The 17,890-nt window shown below is 38.3% G+C and overlaps 1 protein-coding gene across 4 annotated transcripts in view; it reads right to left on the minus strand.

Moving 5' to 3' along the window:
• The window catches only part of LOC126331691 (toll-like receptor 2 type-2), a 170,454-nt gene that overhangs the window by 13,485 nt on the left and 139,079 nt on the right, over positions 1 to 17,890 (minus strand). For all 4 annotated transcript variants that reach the window (XM_049996515.1, XM_049996514.1, XM_049996517.1 and 1 more), the window contains exon 5: positions 16,192 to 17,287. In XM_049996515.1, the coding sequence (XP_049852472.1) occupies positions 16,192 to 17,287 (1,096 nt within the window). The remainder of the gene's footprint in view (positions 1 to 16,191; positions 17,288 to 17,890) is intronic.

Below are 17,890 nucleotides of genomic sequence, written 5' to 3' on the forward strand. Positions count from 1 at the left end.
CCTATCTACCAGTGCTTTTCCACTTGGTAAGTCTTGAAATCTTTGTTCTTCCACATGGGAAAAATATATTAAAAATATATTAAAAATATCCATGGATATGTGTGTGTGTGCGAGTGTACACCTGTCTTTTTTTCCCCCTAAAGGAAGTCTTTCCGCTCCCGGGATTGGAATGACTCCTTACCCTCTCCCTTAAAACCCAAATCCTTTCGTCTTTCCCTCTCCTTCCTTCTTTCCTGAAGAAGCAACCATCGGTTGTGAAAGCTAGAAATTCTGTGTGCGTGTTTGTGTGTTTTATTTATTGTGCCTATCTACCGGCACTTTCCCGCTTGGTAACTCATGGAATTTTTAATATATATGTATGTATGTATATATAGGGGGAAAAGGGAAAAAAGGACAGGTGTACACTTGCACACACACATATCCATGGATATTTTTAATATATTTTTAATATATTTTTCCCATGTGGAAGTTTCTTTCTATTTTATTTACATCATCATTATATATAGTAAGTATTGGTGTAGATTTATGAAGAACCATCACCCCAGACATATAACAGGTCCTTCTGGATGCCAAAAAGAGCACAGGGTGCAGCCAGCTGCAGGTGGTGGCTCATGTTGATACCAATGATGTGTGTTGCTTTGGATTGGATGAGATTCTCTGTAGTTTCGAGCAGTTATCTGCAGTTTGTGATATGAAAGCAGGGCTGATTATGGACTTATGGTACAGAGCCAAGTGGAGGGTCTGAATCAGAGGCTCAGATACTTCTGCAACTGTGTAGGCTGCAGATTGCTTGACTTGCTCAATATGGTGGTGGGATTTCAGGTTCCACTAAATAGGTCAGGAGTCCATTACATACAGGGGGCAGCTACACAGGAGGCAGGGGCTATGTGGTGTGGACTGGGCAGTTTTTCTTTTTTGGTTAGACTGTCTTGGGGAAACACAAAAAGGACTTCAGTTTCAAAGGGTGCAGGTGCAACACAGCAAAAACAGAGATCTAGGACCCATTGGTCTAACAGTTGAAAATTGTTGTAGCTGTGTCAGGTAAGTACAAGAGCACCAAATGCTAATAGGGAGCACTGATTCTCAAGCCTTTATAGGCACTCAAAACTGTCTAAGGCTGGAGACAAGTTCAGCCAAAGTTATTTTAAAAGACATTACAGTATTTAGAATGGAGAGGCTAAAAACAGCTGTCGGTTCGGACACGATAAATGTAACCGTTTAAGAGAGAAGAGCGGCAATATGACGATCTGGCATTAAGTCGATTCTATAGCATATAACAAAAATGGGTGGAATTCTCAGGTTTTTACTACACTATACTCATTAGACTGTTCACACCATTCAGAAGATCATGTAATTCTTCTTCACTTTCACTCAGGATAGCAATGTCATCAGCAAACTGAGTCATTGATATCCTTTCACTTTGAATTTTAATTCCATCACTGCTTCCTCGATGTACAGATTGAGCAGTAGGGATGAAAGGCTACATCCTTGTCTTACACCCTTCTTAATATGAGCACTTTGTTCTTGGTCGTCCACTCCTATTATTCCCTCTTGGCTGTTGTACATATCGTATACAAACCATCTCTCTCTATGTCTTACCCCTACATTTTTCAGAATTTCAAACATCTTGCACCATTTTAACATTGTTGAATGCTTTTTCCAGGTTGACAAATCCTATGAATGTGTCTTGATTTTTCTTTAGTCTTGCTTAGAATTGCCTCCATTATGTCAGAATTGCCTCTCTTGTGCCTTTACTTTCCTAAAGTCAAACTGATTGTCATCTAGTGCATCCTCAATTTTCTTTTCCATTCTTCTGTATATTATTCTTGTAAGTAACTTGGATGCATGAACTGTTAAGCTGATTGAGCCATAATTCTTGCACTTGTCAGCTCTTGCCATCTATGGAATTGTGAGGATGATGCTTTTCCGAAAGTCAGAGGGTATGTCATCAGACTCATACATTCTACACACCAATGTGAATAGTCCATTTTGTTGCCACTTCCCCCAATGATTTTAGAAATTCTGATGGAATGTTATCCATTCCTTCTGCCTTATTTGATCTTAAGTCCTCCAAAGCTCTTTCAAATTCTGATTCTAATACTGGATCCCCTATCTCTTCTAAGCCGACTCCTGTTTCTTCTTCTATCACATCAGGCATATCTTCCCCCTCATAGAGTCTTTCAATGTATTCTTTCCACCTATCCACTCTCTCCTTTGCATTTAACAGTGGAATTCCCATTGCACTCTTAATGTTATCAGCCTTGCTTTTAATGTCACTGAAAGTAATTTTGACTTTCCTGTATGCTGAATCTGTCCTTCTGACAATCATTTCTTTTTCAATTTCTTTACATTTTCCCTGCAGTCATTTCATCTTAGCTTCCCTGCACTTACTATTTATTTTATTCCTCAGAGACTTACATTTCTCTATTCCTGAGTTTCCCAGAACATTTTTGTACCTCCTCCTTTCAGCGATCAATTGAAGTATTTCTTCTGTTACCCATGGTTTCTTCGCAGTTACCTTCTTTGTATCTATGTTTTCCTTCCCAACTTCTGCGATGGCCCTTTTTAGAGATAATAATGAGCGTCAAAACAGATACAGGGATTCATGAATACAGAACTGTTTTAGCAAGACTGAATACTGTAACACCCAAATCCACTAAAATTGGACAAAAAATATATCTATTCAAAAAAGTGGATAAGAATTCACTTGGTGCCTTCCTGCAGGACAATCTCCACTCATTCCAAATTAACAATGTAAATGCAGATCCAGATGTGGGTTGAATTCAAAGAAATAGGATTGACAACAACTGAGAGGTTTATACTGAATAAATTAATAAAAGATGGAGCTGATTCTCCATGGTACACAAAACAGTCAGAGCACTGTTGCAGGAACAACAAAAAAACATGCCAAATTCAAATGAACACAAAAACCCCAGAAGCTCAAAATTTAGTAGATACTTCAATGTGAGATGCTTATAATACTTTCCCCAACAAAACTTTTGTCTCGAAACCTGGCAGTCAGTCCAAAGAGATCCTGGTTGTATTTAAAGTATGATAGTGACAAGACACAATCAATGTCTTCTCTGCATGATAGCAGTGGAAATACTATCAATGATGCAGTAGCCACCAGAAAGATCGTGGGAGACGCACATCAGCACGGCGCGTCATGGACAGTAGTTGCCACAAGTAAAGTCCCGTCCATCAGGGGGCACGCGAGAATTTGGCTGCTTCCTCTGCCAGTGGAACAACAACAACTCAGGCAGCACTGGCCGTGCCCAGTCAGTTTACATCGGGCATGCCTAGCAGACAGTTCCCGGTCTACACTATGTGAAGTGTGACGGACAACGTGAATTGTTTTACTGCAAATGACAATGCTACTAAAGCAGAGTTATGGTATGGGATCCTTATCAGATAGGATTAACAGAGTACATCGATAAAATTCAAAAAAGGGCAGCACGTTTTGTATTATTGAGAAATAGGGGAGAGAGTGTCATGTACATGATACAGGATATGGGGTGCACATCATTAAAACAAAGGTGTTTCTCATTGTGGTGGGATGTTCTCATGAATTTTCAATCACCATCTGCCTCCTCTGACTGTAAAAATATTTTGTTGATGCCATCCTACACAGGGAGAAATAATCATCATAATAAAATAAGGGAACTAAGAGCTTGCACAGAAAGATATAGGTGTTTGCTTTTTCCATGAGTTGTTTGAGAGTGTAATAATAGAGAATTAGTATGAAGATGGTTTAATGAATCCTCTGCCAGACACGTAAGTGCAATTTTCAAAATAACTGTGTAGATGTAGAAGAAAAAAGTAAGGTAGAACAGTTTAGTCCCAGTCATCTCAAGCTGAACTTTCTCATGATTTTTTTAGTGTGAGAGAAAAGTGACCACTTCGATGATCAAGATAGATAAACATAGTAATCTGGTAACAATAAATAGATCTTTGGTGAATGTCCTTTGACAACAAATGCAAGAATGTTATCTATGATAAAAGGGAAAATGAATATATAAAGGATAACATAAGAGAAGTGTCTGTATTGAAAGAATGTGCACGAGTTATGGCATAGAAGGAGTTAGTAACACACGTTTGAAGTGATTAGTTAGTGTCAATGTATTACAGGGATATTTCATCACTGGCTGGAAGTTATAAAAAGTAGAAGATGAGCATATGTTAAAACTGTTAAAATGTGTATCCAATTTGGTGTATGTATAGGACAGAGGCAGGACCCACAGAAGGGATGATCTAATCCTTGTTAAGGTGAATCATTGGAAGGAATGAACTGACTGTATAATGAATGTGGTCAGGAGTACAGGTTAGGTGGAACTGTGGAAGGGATGGCCTATGTCTAGGCCAAGTGAATTCACAGAGGGAATGACCTGAACCATTTTTATATAGAAGGATAAGAGAGGGGAGCCCTCATGTAGTAAAGATGTTAATGTATGTACACATTATCAGCCCACTGAAGTAGGTGTAAGAAGAGTCCTTATAAAAGTAGGAAACTGTAGTGTTACTGTGAGTTTCGCTAATGAAGTATTCTCCAAAACAGTCAACATAAAATAGAATTATGTGGGCAAGCATTGAATTTGGAATTTTTGTTTCTGAAAATGTTGAGTTACAACAAATCTGAGATTTGAAATCGTGGATCATAGCTCTTAGTGAAATGTCAGCATGTAACTCCTTATGGTAAATAAAGACACAAACCTTTTCTATCTCAACAAATTTAACAACTTTTTGCTGTTAAATGATTTTAAAACATTGAAAAACAAATTACCCTCGAGTAAAAGAAACAATATAATGAATGAGCGTGGTCAGATAGGGCAAATATGTTTCATGGGGTTTTATTTATACACAAAACAGAGTAACTGTTAAGCAAATATCCTCTAGCAAGTTGAACAAACACTCTCAAGAAAGAAATGATGATATTGATGAGATACAATATCTTCTGCTCAAGTAACCTGCATTACATAACAACACCTATCTATCACAAAACTAAATAATATGATGTTTCCTATTGTCAAGCCAAAATAGTCAAAAAGTTAAATAACTGAGACAACAGATATGATCAGACATGCTTTTTCTATTATGTGAATGGGAAAGGAGTCTGGTCTCAGAAGACCTTAACTCTGATAATAATAACAATTTAGCGAAAGGTTAAAGATTGTAAAAGGATAATAATTAGGTAAGTTATTTTACATGACATCTTTAATCTTACTGGTGGGATATGTTACACTTCTTTCTCTCAAGCCAATGAAAGATGTTCATGTAAAGATGTTGTTTGTATAGTCTGTAAGTAGAAAACTTCCCACTGTGCATGCAGCCATGGTGAAAGAAGTGTGAGCACAGAACCCTGGCAAAGTGGGACAGCAGTCAAGTGTCCCCCCTGCTCTGGTGGTGTCACTTCTACTTTGACATCACGGCTTGGCAGTGTTTAGGAATGCAGAGAATAAGAGGTGCTGCTGGCAATGACAACACCCAGAAAACAGTGGACAGAGGTTTAAGAGAGATGTCATTCTATTCTGATCTGAGATTCTATTGTTCTGTTCTAAGAATCTCTTCAGATATGTTGTTTTTAATAAGAGATCTGTTCACTCAACATTGCAATTGTTACATAGGAGCAACAAAATATGGAAGATGTATTTAAAGAGTGGTTATGTCATTTAGCATCTTGAATACTACAAGGCTTTCTTCCAGCCCTTGACCCTCTGCGAAAGGTGGCAAAGTTGTATGGCATGAATTGATGGCACTGCATAGCAGGTCAACTGCTTAAAAAAACTTTATGTAAGGTGAGTACACAAGAAAATAGTTAAGGTAAAAGCTATCACTGACAGCATCAAGATTACAGATCACTTGGAAAGTAAAATGTCTTCATGGCTCAATCCAGCAACTAGCATTAGGTTGTTACACTCTGACACGTAGATGTCAGTCCTATGGATAAAACTGACAGAAAGGTGACAGTTCTTCTCAATGAGTCATGTTACATCAAGTGGCATAAAATGAACTACAGTGCCACCATGATGACATGGCCTTCCTAATAGGATAATTAGTAACCTAATACCTAGTAGCAAAAGACCATAAATGCATTCTCAGTGAATAAGTGGGGAATTTTATTTATTCCATTCCACTGTAGCTTATTACCTATAATAACAGGCTGCATTTATTCTTACACAAATTATGTGCTGACATTAATACTTTATTTTATCCTACACAGTACTGCCACCCATCACCATAACTATTTCTGTTATCAATAATAATAATAATAATAATAATAATAATAATAATAATAATAATACTGTTTCTACTATGGAAAAAAAGAACAGCTCCTACTACCAGGCCTATGTCTGCTACTATTATAATAACTACAGTTTTTGTAAGTCTCATTCCATAATGCACTCCGTTGCTCCCTGGTCCATAGGCATGCTCTGCCACTTCTTTGGACACTGTGGACAGTGTTGTGGTTGCATCTGATAATTGCATCTGCCTCTTCTACTGTTTCTTGACTCCTTGGTAGCAGGAAACGATTCCCCTGTCCCAAGGGAGCACTATTGTCACTGTAAAGAGCACAGCCCCATGCCCATCCACATCAGCTTGATCTAGTACCCTGGATGGGGAGAAATGGCCCATGGTTGTGTTTCTCTCTGGTGTTGTTATGTGGGTCACATATGGTGTTGGTTCTTTTGCCACAATTGTTGACCTCAGTTGCCTTAGCTATGTTGGTTCTTGATATTCTGTCACAATCTCTACAGTGAAGGAGATGGGAGTTGACTGATAATATAATGAACAACCCAAGCCTTTTTCAAAATAGTGTCAGCAATGTTGTCTGAGATCTGGCATTCATTTCACAACACAATATCTCCTTGACATTGGATCTTCCATGTTCATTTAGTTGTAGCTGATCAGTATCAGCAACATTGGCAGAAGATCTGTCTTCTATCTGTTCAACGACAGTAGGCAGTGTAGGGCCAATAACCAGTTAAGAAGTGTGTCAGGCCCCTTGCGGAATTCAGGTGCTTCATTCCCAGTCTTTGTTTTGTATTTGGCAGAAAACCATAGATCTGCCGCACTGTTTGAGTATCATCGAATCATCCCATAAGTTGTGCCATAGGTGAAGGATCTGATTCTGAATTTGTTAATTGCTTGTTAATTCTTATCAGCATTTCATGATATTGTTGATTTTTCAGGCAATACAAATGACAGAGGTTTTTCCATAACTGGAGATTCAGTGCCATATGCAGTATTACTTGCAATGCCTCAACTGACGCAACAACAAAGTCTCCTGTCAATTGAAGAAGTATTACATGTTGCACCTTGTTAAGTATCCATATTGGTGTAATGAGAAGTCTGTGGGCTCAAGCATTCTCACAGTATCCCATGATCACAGTTAAGGTAGCTCCATGATATGTTTTTATTGTTTGTATTGCCAGCATATAATTGTAACTGGCAAGACTAATTATTTTGTCCATCATATTCCTGGCTCTCTTGCTCATTTTTTCAATATGTGCACTATAATTTTGTCATTCATCCAAGAAGACATTTTAGTATCTGGTGAAGGACTTTCTCTTTATAGACCTGTCACTTGATTTCATGATTGGGTCTCTTAAAAGATTCCCTTTTAACAGTATTCACATGGTCTTTTCAGGTGTAACAGACAGTTTGACTCCTTGTCGCTACTAATGTAATTGTTGCCTCAGCAGCTTCCCTTCGAAAGGATCATCACATAGAGTTGGCATAAATATAAAATTATGCACATATGAAGGGTTTGCAGAACTTCATCACAGATGCTGTCAGGGTCAGGTGAATTATTCCTTTTCAGTTACAGGATTTCTTTTCTCACTTCCTCTTCAAAAAAGAAAACTAACTATCCTGTCCCCAAAGTATGATTTCCTACTTTTGTTCCACAATTCTCTGTGTTCATCAAATCTGTCCACTGCAGTATCATCTGGAAAGAGAGAGCCCATTGGTAACTGTGCAGATTGCTGCCAGTTTTCTGCTTTGCTGCCATCTGCCCATTTTTGAGTGGGGAAGTAAAAATGAAATGAAATGATCATGTGGCAATATTGACCGGGAGGCCTCATTCAGGGAAGTTCTTTGGCTGCTGCAAGTCTTATTTCAGGTGATACCACACTGGACAATTTGTGTGTTGTGACGATGAGGACAATACAACACCCAGTCCATAAGCAGAGAAACTCTCCAACCCAGCTGGTAATCAAACTTGGGCCTGTTGCACGGTAGGCAAACACGTTACCCCTCAGCTAAGCAGGTGGACAGCGGGAAAGTGCAAACACAATATTCACAATTTTCCTTGTAATGCACCAGAATGTGAAAATACATTAAGAACAGTTCTGTTGCAAGCTGAGCTTCCTATATAACTCGCCATATATGCGAAGTATATTCAGTTTTCTATCTTTTGTATCAATGTTATTGATATAAAGGATATACCTTACAATAAATTCAATAACTTGGAATGTAATCTGATCCTAACAGAGCAAATATCATACCAAAGACATTTTTTATTAGTTCCAGAACATAAAGAAACAGTGATTTTGTAATATCACTATTTCTCAAGGAAATGGACAATATGCAACAAAATAATGCCGAAAACATGTTAACACTAAAAATTATCCAGAAATTACAATGTAATCAATAGACAAGCTGACACAACTGTTTACAGCAGACATTTCATAAAATTTGGATCTGAAAACACATGTATGTCAAATTACTGATTATTTAAAACTTGTTACTGTTATTTGTCAAACAAAATATCTCGTTTCCTACACTGTTGACATTCCTACCTGGGGTTCCCATTGTTTCAAAATTTTGTAATTGATTTCGTGAAAGCTCAGATTTCAACTGTAATTTTGGTCTTGTACAATTCTACCAATACACAGAAAGCTTTTGTAAATGTTGTATGTTATATACGCACCAGTGCTGGTAGCCACATTTGCTCAGTCTATGTCGATATTTGTAAAACAAATAGGCGAAAGTTAAGTCACAATGTGTCAGCTACATCATTTAATAATTACAGTTCCACAAAAACTGTCTTTATAATGCACAGTGTGGATGCTAGACAAGTTTTTTAAAAAAAGAAAATATGTATACATTTTTTGAGGAGTTACACCACCCATTTGTCAAAAAGCAAATATTATGGTTAAGTATTAAAGAGTGTTCCCAGAAACATGACAACATTATATATATGTTTTAGACAGACATGCTGCCTTATATACATCCTTCATTCTCCACTGGATGTCCACTGGTGTTTGTCCCTAAGCAGCCAAGAAAACAAGAACAGCAGATGGGTCCTGCTTGGATGCATTTGCTAATAATGTTACCATAGCTCATGTTTCTGCATTTACTGCACACATGTCAGAAAGACATGAATGCCACATTAACTCCATGTCTATATGTCAGCATTTATAAACCCTCATCGGAGTCATGCCAAATTGCATATACACTTTAGCAGTGTTCTCAAATGGAAATGTATTGATCAACCCTTATGCAAGAAGTATAGTTCTAGATTATGTAAAGTTACTACAAAATCTATGCAGAGAAAGGCAACATGAATGGTCACAGGTTTGTTTGATCCATCAGAGAGCATCACAGAGATGCTGAAGAAACTGAACTGGCAGAGTCTTGAAGATAGATGCAAACTATCCCAAGACAGCCTCCGTGCAAAATTTCGAGAACTGGCATTAAATGATGACACTAGGAGTATACTACAACCCCAAATGTAGCACTTTCATAGGGAATGTAGGGACAGGATGAGACTGATTACAACACACACAGTGGCACTTGAATGATCATTCTTGCTGTACTCCACATGTCAATGGGGTGAAAAAGAAACCTGGACTCTCTGCCCTGCACTTCAAAGTGGTTTACAGAGTACAGATGTAGATGTAGTGTAGATCAAAATATTTTCATCTTATGTCCAAAATAAATAATTCTGAGTAAAAAACAAAACAGGTATGTGTTGTTAAAAGAGAATGAGGAATTACTAGACGAAACTCACTTACATTTTATGCAAGTAGCAGTAATACATTTGAAGGCATCACACTCAATCCTTATCATTACTACATAGATAAACAACAGAAAACAAAACTTACTGGCCACTAGAATGGTGAAATGATGAACTACAATTAAATGAATGGTGTAGGTTCAATAATAAATATCAGAATAGCATACTTGATATTATTTCCAAAATGAATCAGTAATGCTTAATTTGAAACTACCCATGTCACATGTAACAGCAACTATAGCCTTAACAGTTTAACTGCCTGCAATATTATATTTTTAAAGACAAAGGAGGGAGAGGCAAGTTTTGCAAGGTACAAGGCAATCTTTTCTGCGTTTAATAGTGTTATTAATGTAGTAAGTTTATGACCATAAAAAATTACAGTAATTTCATAGTGAATGGAAATGAAGAACAGAGTCTAATATATGTGAAAGGATAGATGACCACTCATCTGACATAAGACATAAGGAGCAGCTGACAGGTATATATAAAGGGTATTTGTTGTTGTTGTGGTCTTCAGTCCTGAGACTGGTTTGATGCAGCTCTTCATGCTAATCTATCCTGTGCAAGCTCCTTCATCTCCCAGTACCTACTGCAACCTACATCCTTCTGAATCTGCTTAGTGTATTCATCTCTTGGTCTCCCTCTACGATTTTTACCCTCCACACTGCCCTCCAATGCTAAATTTGTGATCCCTTGATGCCCCAGGACATGTCCTACTAACCGATCCCTTCTTCTAGTCAAGTTGTGCCACAAATTTCTCTTCTCCCCAATCCTATTCAATACCTCCTCATTAGTTACGTGATCTACCCACCTAATCTTCAACATTCTTCTGTAGCACCACATTTTGAAAGCTTCTATTCTCTTCTTGTCCAAACTATTTATTGTCCATGTTTCACTTCCATACATGGCTACACTCCATACAAATACTTTCAGAAATGGCTTCCTGACACTTAGATCAACACTTGATGTTAACCAATTCCTCTTCTTCAGAAACGCTTTCCTTGCCATTGCCTGTCTACATTTTATATCCTCTCTACTTCGACCATCATCAGTTATTTTGCTCCCCAAATAGCAAAACTCCTTTACTACTTTAAGTGTCTCATTTCCTAATCTAATTCCCTCAGCATCACCCGACTTAATTCGACTACATTCCATTATCCTTGTTTTGCTTTTGTTGATGTTCATCTTATATCCTCCTTTCAAGACACTGTCCATTCCATTCAACTGATCTTCCAAGTCCTTTGCTGTCTCTGACAGAATTACAATGTCATCGGCAAACCTCAAAGTTTTTATTTCTTCTCCCTGGATTTTAATACCTACTCCAGGGTAGTAAGTTGCTTAATTTTTGGAAAAAGTTTTCTTCTGAATTAAAGGGTATTTTTGCACTTGTGTGTGTGTGTGTGTGTGTGTGTGTGTGTGTGTTTGTGTGTGTGTGTGTGTGTGTTGTAGCTCAGAAGAGGTACTTTATCTGAAACCTAAACAATTTTATCGACTTTTCTGCAAGTCCATACACTGCCCAGAATATCATCTAGTTGTTGAATAGTTATCTATCTCTATATATAGGGTGTCCATAATTAAATTTCCAGCTTCAAAATGCTGTAGAAGGAGAACCACTGCTCAGGATGATATCAAATTTGAACAGCATATTATTGATTAAAGAGAAAATATTATTTAAAAAAAAGAGATTAATGACAATTTTACCAATAGATGCCACTGTAAGTATATTAACTTTAATGGGCCAACTACAAATGACAGATGAATTGCAGTACAATCCCTAGTTTGAGCTGCACATTACACCATCCATATTGTTCCATGTGCCTGACAGCACAAGTTCAGCAATCAACAGTTGTGGCACTGTTAGTTGGGTGAGCCTATCCACCATGGTAAGATCATACCACATTTGATGATAAAAATGGTTTTTAATTGTTCTGAGGCTAAAAACTGCATAAAAAGTAAAATAACATTGGTTTTTAGCTGCCATGGGGCCAAAAACCACATAAAAGCAAAATAACATCAGTTGTAATTGTCCTGGGGCCAAAAACCAAATAAAAATCAAAATGACATCAGTGACTGACACAGGACATCTTCAATATGCTGTCCACCGTGAAATTGAGAAATGGGATTTTCCACACCAGAGCAAAGTGTCTCGGAGATATTTTTCAGAATGCATTGTGCAGTGCATGCCTTCAATTCAGCTATGTTAATAATTTGACCACTAAACACAATGTTTTTCAAATACCTTCACAGCCAGAAGTCACACAGATTAAGATCAGGTGATCTGCACATGCAGACTGTACAGAAATGACTGATGATAAGTTTAGCATTTCCAAATTTTCTCTGCAGCAGTGCCTTTACTGGTTGTACAATGTATGGACAAGTGCCATCTTGTATAAGAATGATCCTACCCACACGTCCATGCTGTTGAAGGGTTAGAATGATGATGGTGCACAAAAAAACTCTCAGAGCACTTAACAGTGATGGTACAGGTAACAGAATCTGCAGGACTCACTTCCTCAAAAAAATTTGGCCCTACGATAAGAAATGCTGTCAACCCACACCACTCAGTCACCTTTGCAGAATGAAGTGGTATTGACTGAAGTGTGTGGGGTTTTTCTATTGCCCCTCTTCTACATTGCTGCATATTGACATGTTCTCAGAGATGGAAATGGACTTTACCTGTCCACAAAATGATCCATGGCCATCCCTTGTCCATTTCCATGCAGGGAATAAATTCTGCAGCAAACATTTGCCCTGCTGGTAGGTCAGCAGGAAGCTACTCTGAAACGTGGGTAATTTTGCATGGATAGCAATGCAGGATGTTTTGTAGGATTTTATGCACTGTGCTCACAGGCATGTTCAACAAATGAGAAATTCCCAGTGCACCACATGTTTGCACACCACCTCACTACCCTCCTGTAATGCAGTGGCCATATCTTCGACAAATGTCAGATCTTCTGCTCTCCTCCCTCTGCCAAACTGTGCTTCAAAAGTAACTTAAAAAAAAAAGTAATCACTTTTTCCAGACCTGAAATTGGACCAATGCCTTTTATCATATCCCTGACATGCTTGGATCAAGGAACAGTTGGAATTGTAGTTGTAAATTGTTGTAGTTGTGCTGGAAAAGTCCCTGAGCTTCAAGTGTTAATAGAAAGCACAGAAGTTGAAATCGTTATAGGTACAGAAAGCTGGCTAAAGCCTGAAATAAGTTCTGCAGAAATTTTTACGAAGTCTCAGACGGTGTTCAGGAAAGATACATTAGGCAGAATTGTTGGTGGAGTGTTTGTGTCTGTCAGTAGTGGTTTATCTTGTAGTGAAGTAGAAGTAGATACTCCATGCGCATTGGTATGAGTGGAGGTTATACTTAACAGCCAAACTAAGTTAATAATTGGCTCCTTCTACCGACCCCCAGACTCCGATGATATAGTTGTGGAACAGTTCAGAGAAAATTTGAGTCTCGTAACAAATAAATACCCAACTCATAGTTGGTGGGGACTTCAACCTTCTCTCGAAATGTTGGCAAAAATACTTGTTCATAACCAGTGGTAGGCAGAAAACACCTTCCGAGATTGTTCTAGACGCTTTCTCCAAAAATTATTTCAAGCAGTTAGTCCACGAACCCACGCGAATTGTAAATGGTTGCGAAAACATACTTGACATCTTAGCCACAAATAATCCAGAGCTGATAAAGAGCATCATGACTGATACAGGGATTAGTGATCACAAGGTCATTGTAGCTGGGCTCAATACCGTTTCTTCCAAATCCACCAGAAACAAACGCAAAATAATTTTATTTAAAAAAGCGGATAAAGTGTCAATAGAAGCCTTCCTAAGAGACAATCTACATTCCTTCTGAACTGACTATGAAAATGTAGACAAGATGTGGCTCAAATTCAAAGATATAGTAGCAACAGCAATTGAGAGATTCATACCTCATAAATTGGTAAGAGATGGAACGGATCCCCCGTGGTACACAAAACAGGTCCGAACGCTGTTGCAGAGGCAACGGAAAAAGCATGCGAAGTTCAGAAGAATGCGTAATCCCAAAGATTGGCTAAAATTTACAGATGTGCGAAATTTGGCACAGACTTCAATGCAAGATGCCTTTAATAGGTTCCACAATGAAACATTGTCTCAAAATTTGGTAAAAAATTCGAAGAAATTCTGGTCGTATGTAAAGTACACAAGCGGCAAGACGCAGTCAATACCTTCGCTGCGCAGTGCCGATGGTACTGTTACCGACGACTGTGCCGCTAAAGCGAAGTTATTGAACGCAGTTTTCCGAAGTTCCTTCACCAAGGAAGACGAATGGAATATTCCAGAATTTGAAACACGAACAGCTGCTAGCATGAGTTTCTTAGAAGTAGATACCTTAGGGGTTGCGAAGCAACTCAAATTGCTTGATACGGGCAAGTCTTCAGGTCCAGATTGTATACCGATTAGGTTCTTTTCAGATTACACTGATACAATAGCTCCCTACTTAGCACTCATATACAACTGCTCGCTCACCGATAGATCTGTACCTACAGTTTGGAAAATTGTGCAGGTCGCACCAGTGTTTAAGAAGGGTAGTAGGAGTAATCCATCGAACTACAGACCTATATCATTGACGTTGGTTTGCAGTAGGGTTTTGGAGCATATTCTGTATTCAAACATCTATTTATATGTAATTGGCATGGTTTCAGAAAACATCGTTCTTTTGCAACCCAGCTAGCTCTTTATTCGCACGAAGTAATGGCCGCTATCGACAGGGGTTCTCAAGATGATTCCGTATTTCTAGATTTCCGGAAAGCTTTTGACACCGTTCCTCACAAGCAACTTCTAATCAAGCTGCGGACCTATGGGGTATCGTCTTAGTTGTGCAACTGGATTCGTGATTCCCTGTCAGGGAGGTCGCAGTTCGTAGTAATAGACAGCGAATCATCAAGTAAAACTGAAGTGGTATCAGGTGTTCCCCAGGGAAGTGTCCTGGGACCTCTGCTGACCTGGGTGACAATCTGAGCAGTTCTCTTAGGTTGTTCACATATGATGCTGTAATTTACCGTCTAGTAAGGTCATCCGAAGACCAGTATCAGTTGCAAAGCGATTTAGAAAAGATTGCTGTATGGTGTGGCAGGTGTAAAGTGATCCACATGAGTTCCAAAAGAAATCCGTTGGAATTCGATTACTCGATAAATAGTACAATTCTCAAGGCCGTCAATTCAACTAAGTACCTGGGTGTTAAAATTACGAACAACTTCAGTTGGAAAGACCACATAGATAATATTGTGGGGAAGGCGAGCCAAAGGTTGCGTTTCATTGGCAGGACACTTAAAAGATGCAACAAGTCCACTAAAGAGACAGCTTACACTACACTCGTTCATCCTCTGTTAGAATATTGCTGCGCAGTGTGGGATCCTTACCAGGTGGGATTGACGGCGGACATCGAAAGGGTGCAAAAAATGGCAGCTCGTTTTGTATTATCACATAATAGGGGAGAGAGTGTGGCAGATATGATACGCGAATTGGGATGGAAATCATTACAGCAAAGACGTTTTTCGTCGCGGCGAGATCTTTTGACGAAATTTCAGTCACCAACTTTCTCTTCCGAATGCGAAAATATTTTGTTGAGCCCAACCTACATAGGTAGGAATGATCATCAAAATAAAATATGAAAAATCAGAGCTTGAACAGAAAGGTTTAGGTGTTCGTTTTTCCCGCGTGCTGTTAGGGAGTGGAATGGTAGAGGAATAGTATGATTGTGGTTTGATGAACCCTCTGCCAAGCACTTAAATGTGAATTGCAGAGTAGTCATGTAGATGTAGGTGTAGATGATTGTTCAGAACTTCTGCAGGCCCACTGATGCACAGTCAACATTCTTGCAAAAGAGCCTTCCAACAGTGCACATTCCTTCATGGAGCCATGTTGGCCATCTTGGGTACAATCTGAGGCACAGCTGTGTGCTGCACATCTGTGATGTGCATATTCTGACACTTGCAGCACCATATGTTCGTCAGACTTTAATTTTCTTCCCCATGATGTTTCCCCTTGAGTCAATAAAATGCTGTTCAAATTTAATGTCATTCTGAGCAGCCTGTGCCTTTCTGCAGTGTTCTGAAACTGGAACTTTTAAGTATGAACACCTTGTACACATTAATACTGATAGTTGATGAAAAATAGTTGTTATTTATTCTTACCTGTAGCTGACAAATGCGTCATACTGGAAATTTCTTGTCATTGCTGCATTGGCCAGTCTCAACTTTCTTATCTTCACAAGATGTAGTATGTATGTTATTTCATATCGGTAAAAATGCAAAACAAATATTGAGAAAGCTCCTAAAGCAATAACTGTGAGCAATGGAACACCAATTAAAATTATATAATTTGGCTCACAATGTGAAAAGTCATTGACAGAAACAATAAGCCTTTTTGCAAGATTTTCAGGATGGACACAAGTTAAGCCGTCGTGTTTTCCATGATTTAATAAATTAGGGTGGTATTTTGTTTCATTGATTGACAGGAGCCAACCTCTGAAATCTGGCACTGAACAGTCAGAGCAGTCAAATGGATTCCCTCCCAAGTCAAGTTCCTGAAGGTATTCAAATGATTTTTGCATTTCCTCAGTTATAGCATTGATCTTACAGTCTGAAATATCAAGTCTTGATAGCCATACACTGTTAGGATTATCATTTAACAAAAATATATTCGAATTATTCCAAGGGTAAATATCATTTCCTTTTAGGACCACAAATTCTGCTGATCCAGTCTCCACAATACCTTCAGGACTATCAAAATTGTTGTAAGACAAATCTAAAACTCTAATACCATCTGGGAGATGTAGTCTAAGATGTTTGTTTAAATTATTGTGGGACAGTCGCACAGTTTCCAAGTGAGACATTTCTACAAAAATATCACTGGGCAAGGTATACAGACCATTATATGACAAATCTAAGAACTGAAGTTCTTTCTGATGTCTTAATGGACTTTTGTTGTCTGTAGGCTCCAGCTCATAAAGTGAGCAATCACTGACATTAAGAAAGTGTAGCTGTACCTCACTGCTAAGATGCCCTATGAAAGCAGACAAATCTCCTAAGGGATTAGCAGCTAGATTTAACCATTTAAGATTTCTCATTGAGGAAAGTACTGTAGTGTAATATGAAATATTAATTGCATTGTGTGACAGATCAAGGGTCACCAAATTTTGAATTCGCTTCACTCCTTGTGGTATAGCTGTCAAGCTATTGTTTTCCAGGCTCAGTGATACCAGGTTCTGAGCGGAGAAAATAATTTTTTCTGAAACAGAAATAGAGAAATTGTTGATGCTGATAATTGAAGGTTTTTAAATTTAAGCTGTTTTACTGAACAACATTACTACATATTAGTGTTATGTTGCTGGTACATACCTGTGCATAAAACAAAAATTCAAGAATTTGAAAAAATATACAAGTGAGATATTGAAATGTTATGAATTTCAGTGTATTCAAATTATATGAAAGAGAGTTAGTATTAATTTTATAAGCAGAACATACCCAGGAAGTACTGTTTAGTAAAAGAATTTTCACAAACAATAAGAAAGAACAAAGATGAGACAGAGGAATAAAAGTACGAGGTGCATTCAAGTTCTAAGGCCTCCGATTTTTTTTCTCTGGTCTGGAAAGAGATAGAAACATGCGCATTGTTTTAAAATGAGGCCTCATTCATTGTCAATACATCCCAGAGATGGCAGCACCAAATGTCAGATGGAATTTTACCACCAGCAGCGAGAATGAGAACTGTTTTAAATACTTAAAATGGCGACGTTTTCCTTATTTGAACAGTGTGCAATCATTCGTTTTCTGAATTTTCATGGTGTGAAACCAATTGAAATTCATCGACAGTTGAAGGAGACCTGTGGTG

The sequence above is a fragment of the Schistocerca gregaria genome, chromosome 2, assembly GCF_023897955.1.
Source record: "Schistocerca gregaria isolate iqSchGreg1 chromosome 2, iqSchGreg1.2, whole genome shotgun sequence".
NCBI lineage: Eukaryota > Metazoa > Arthropoda > Insecta > Orthoptera > Acrididae > Schistocerca > Schistocerca gregaria.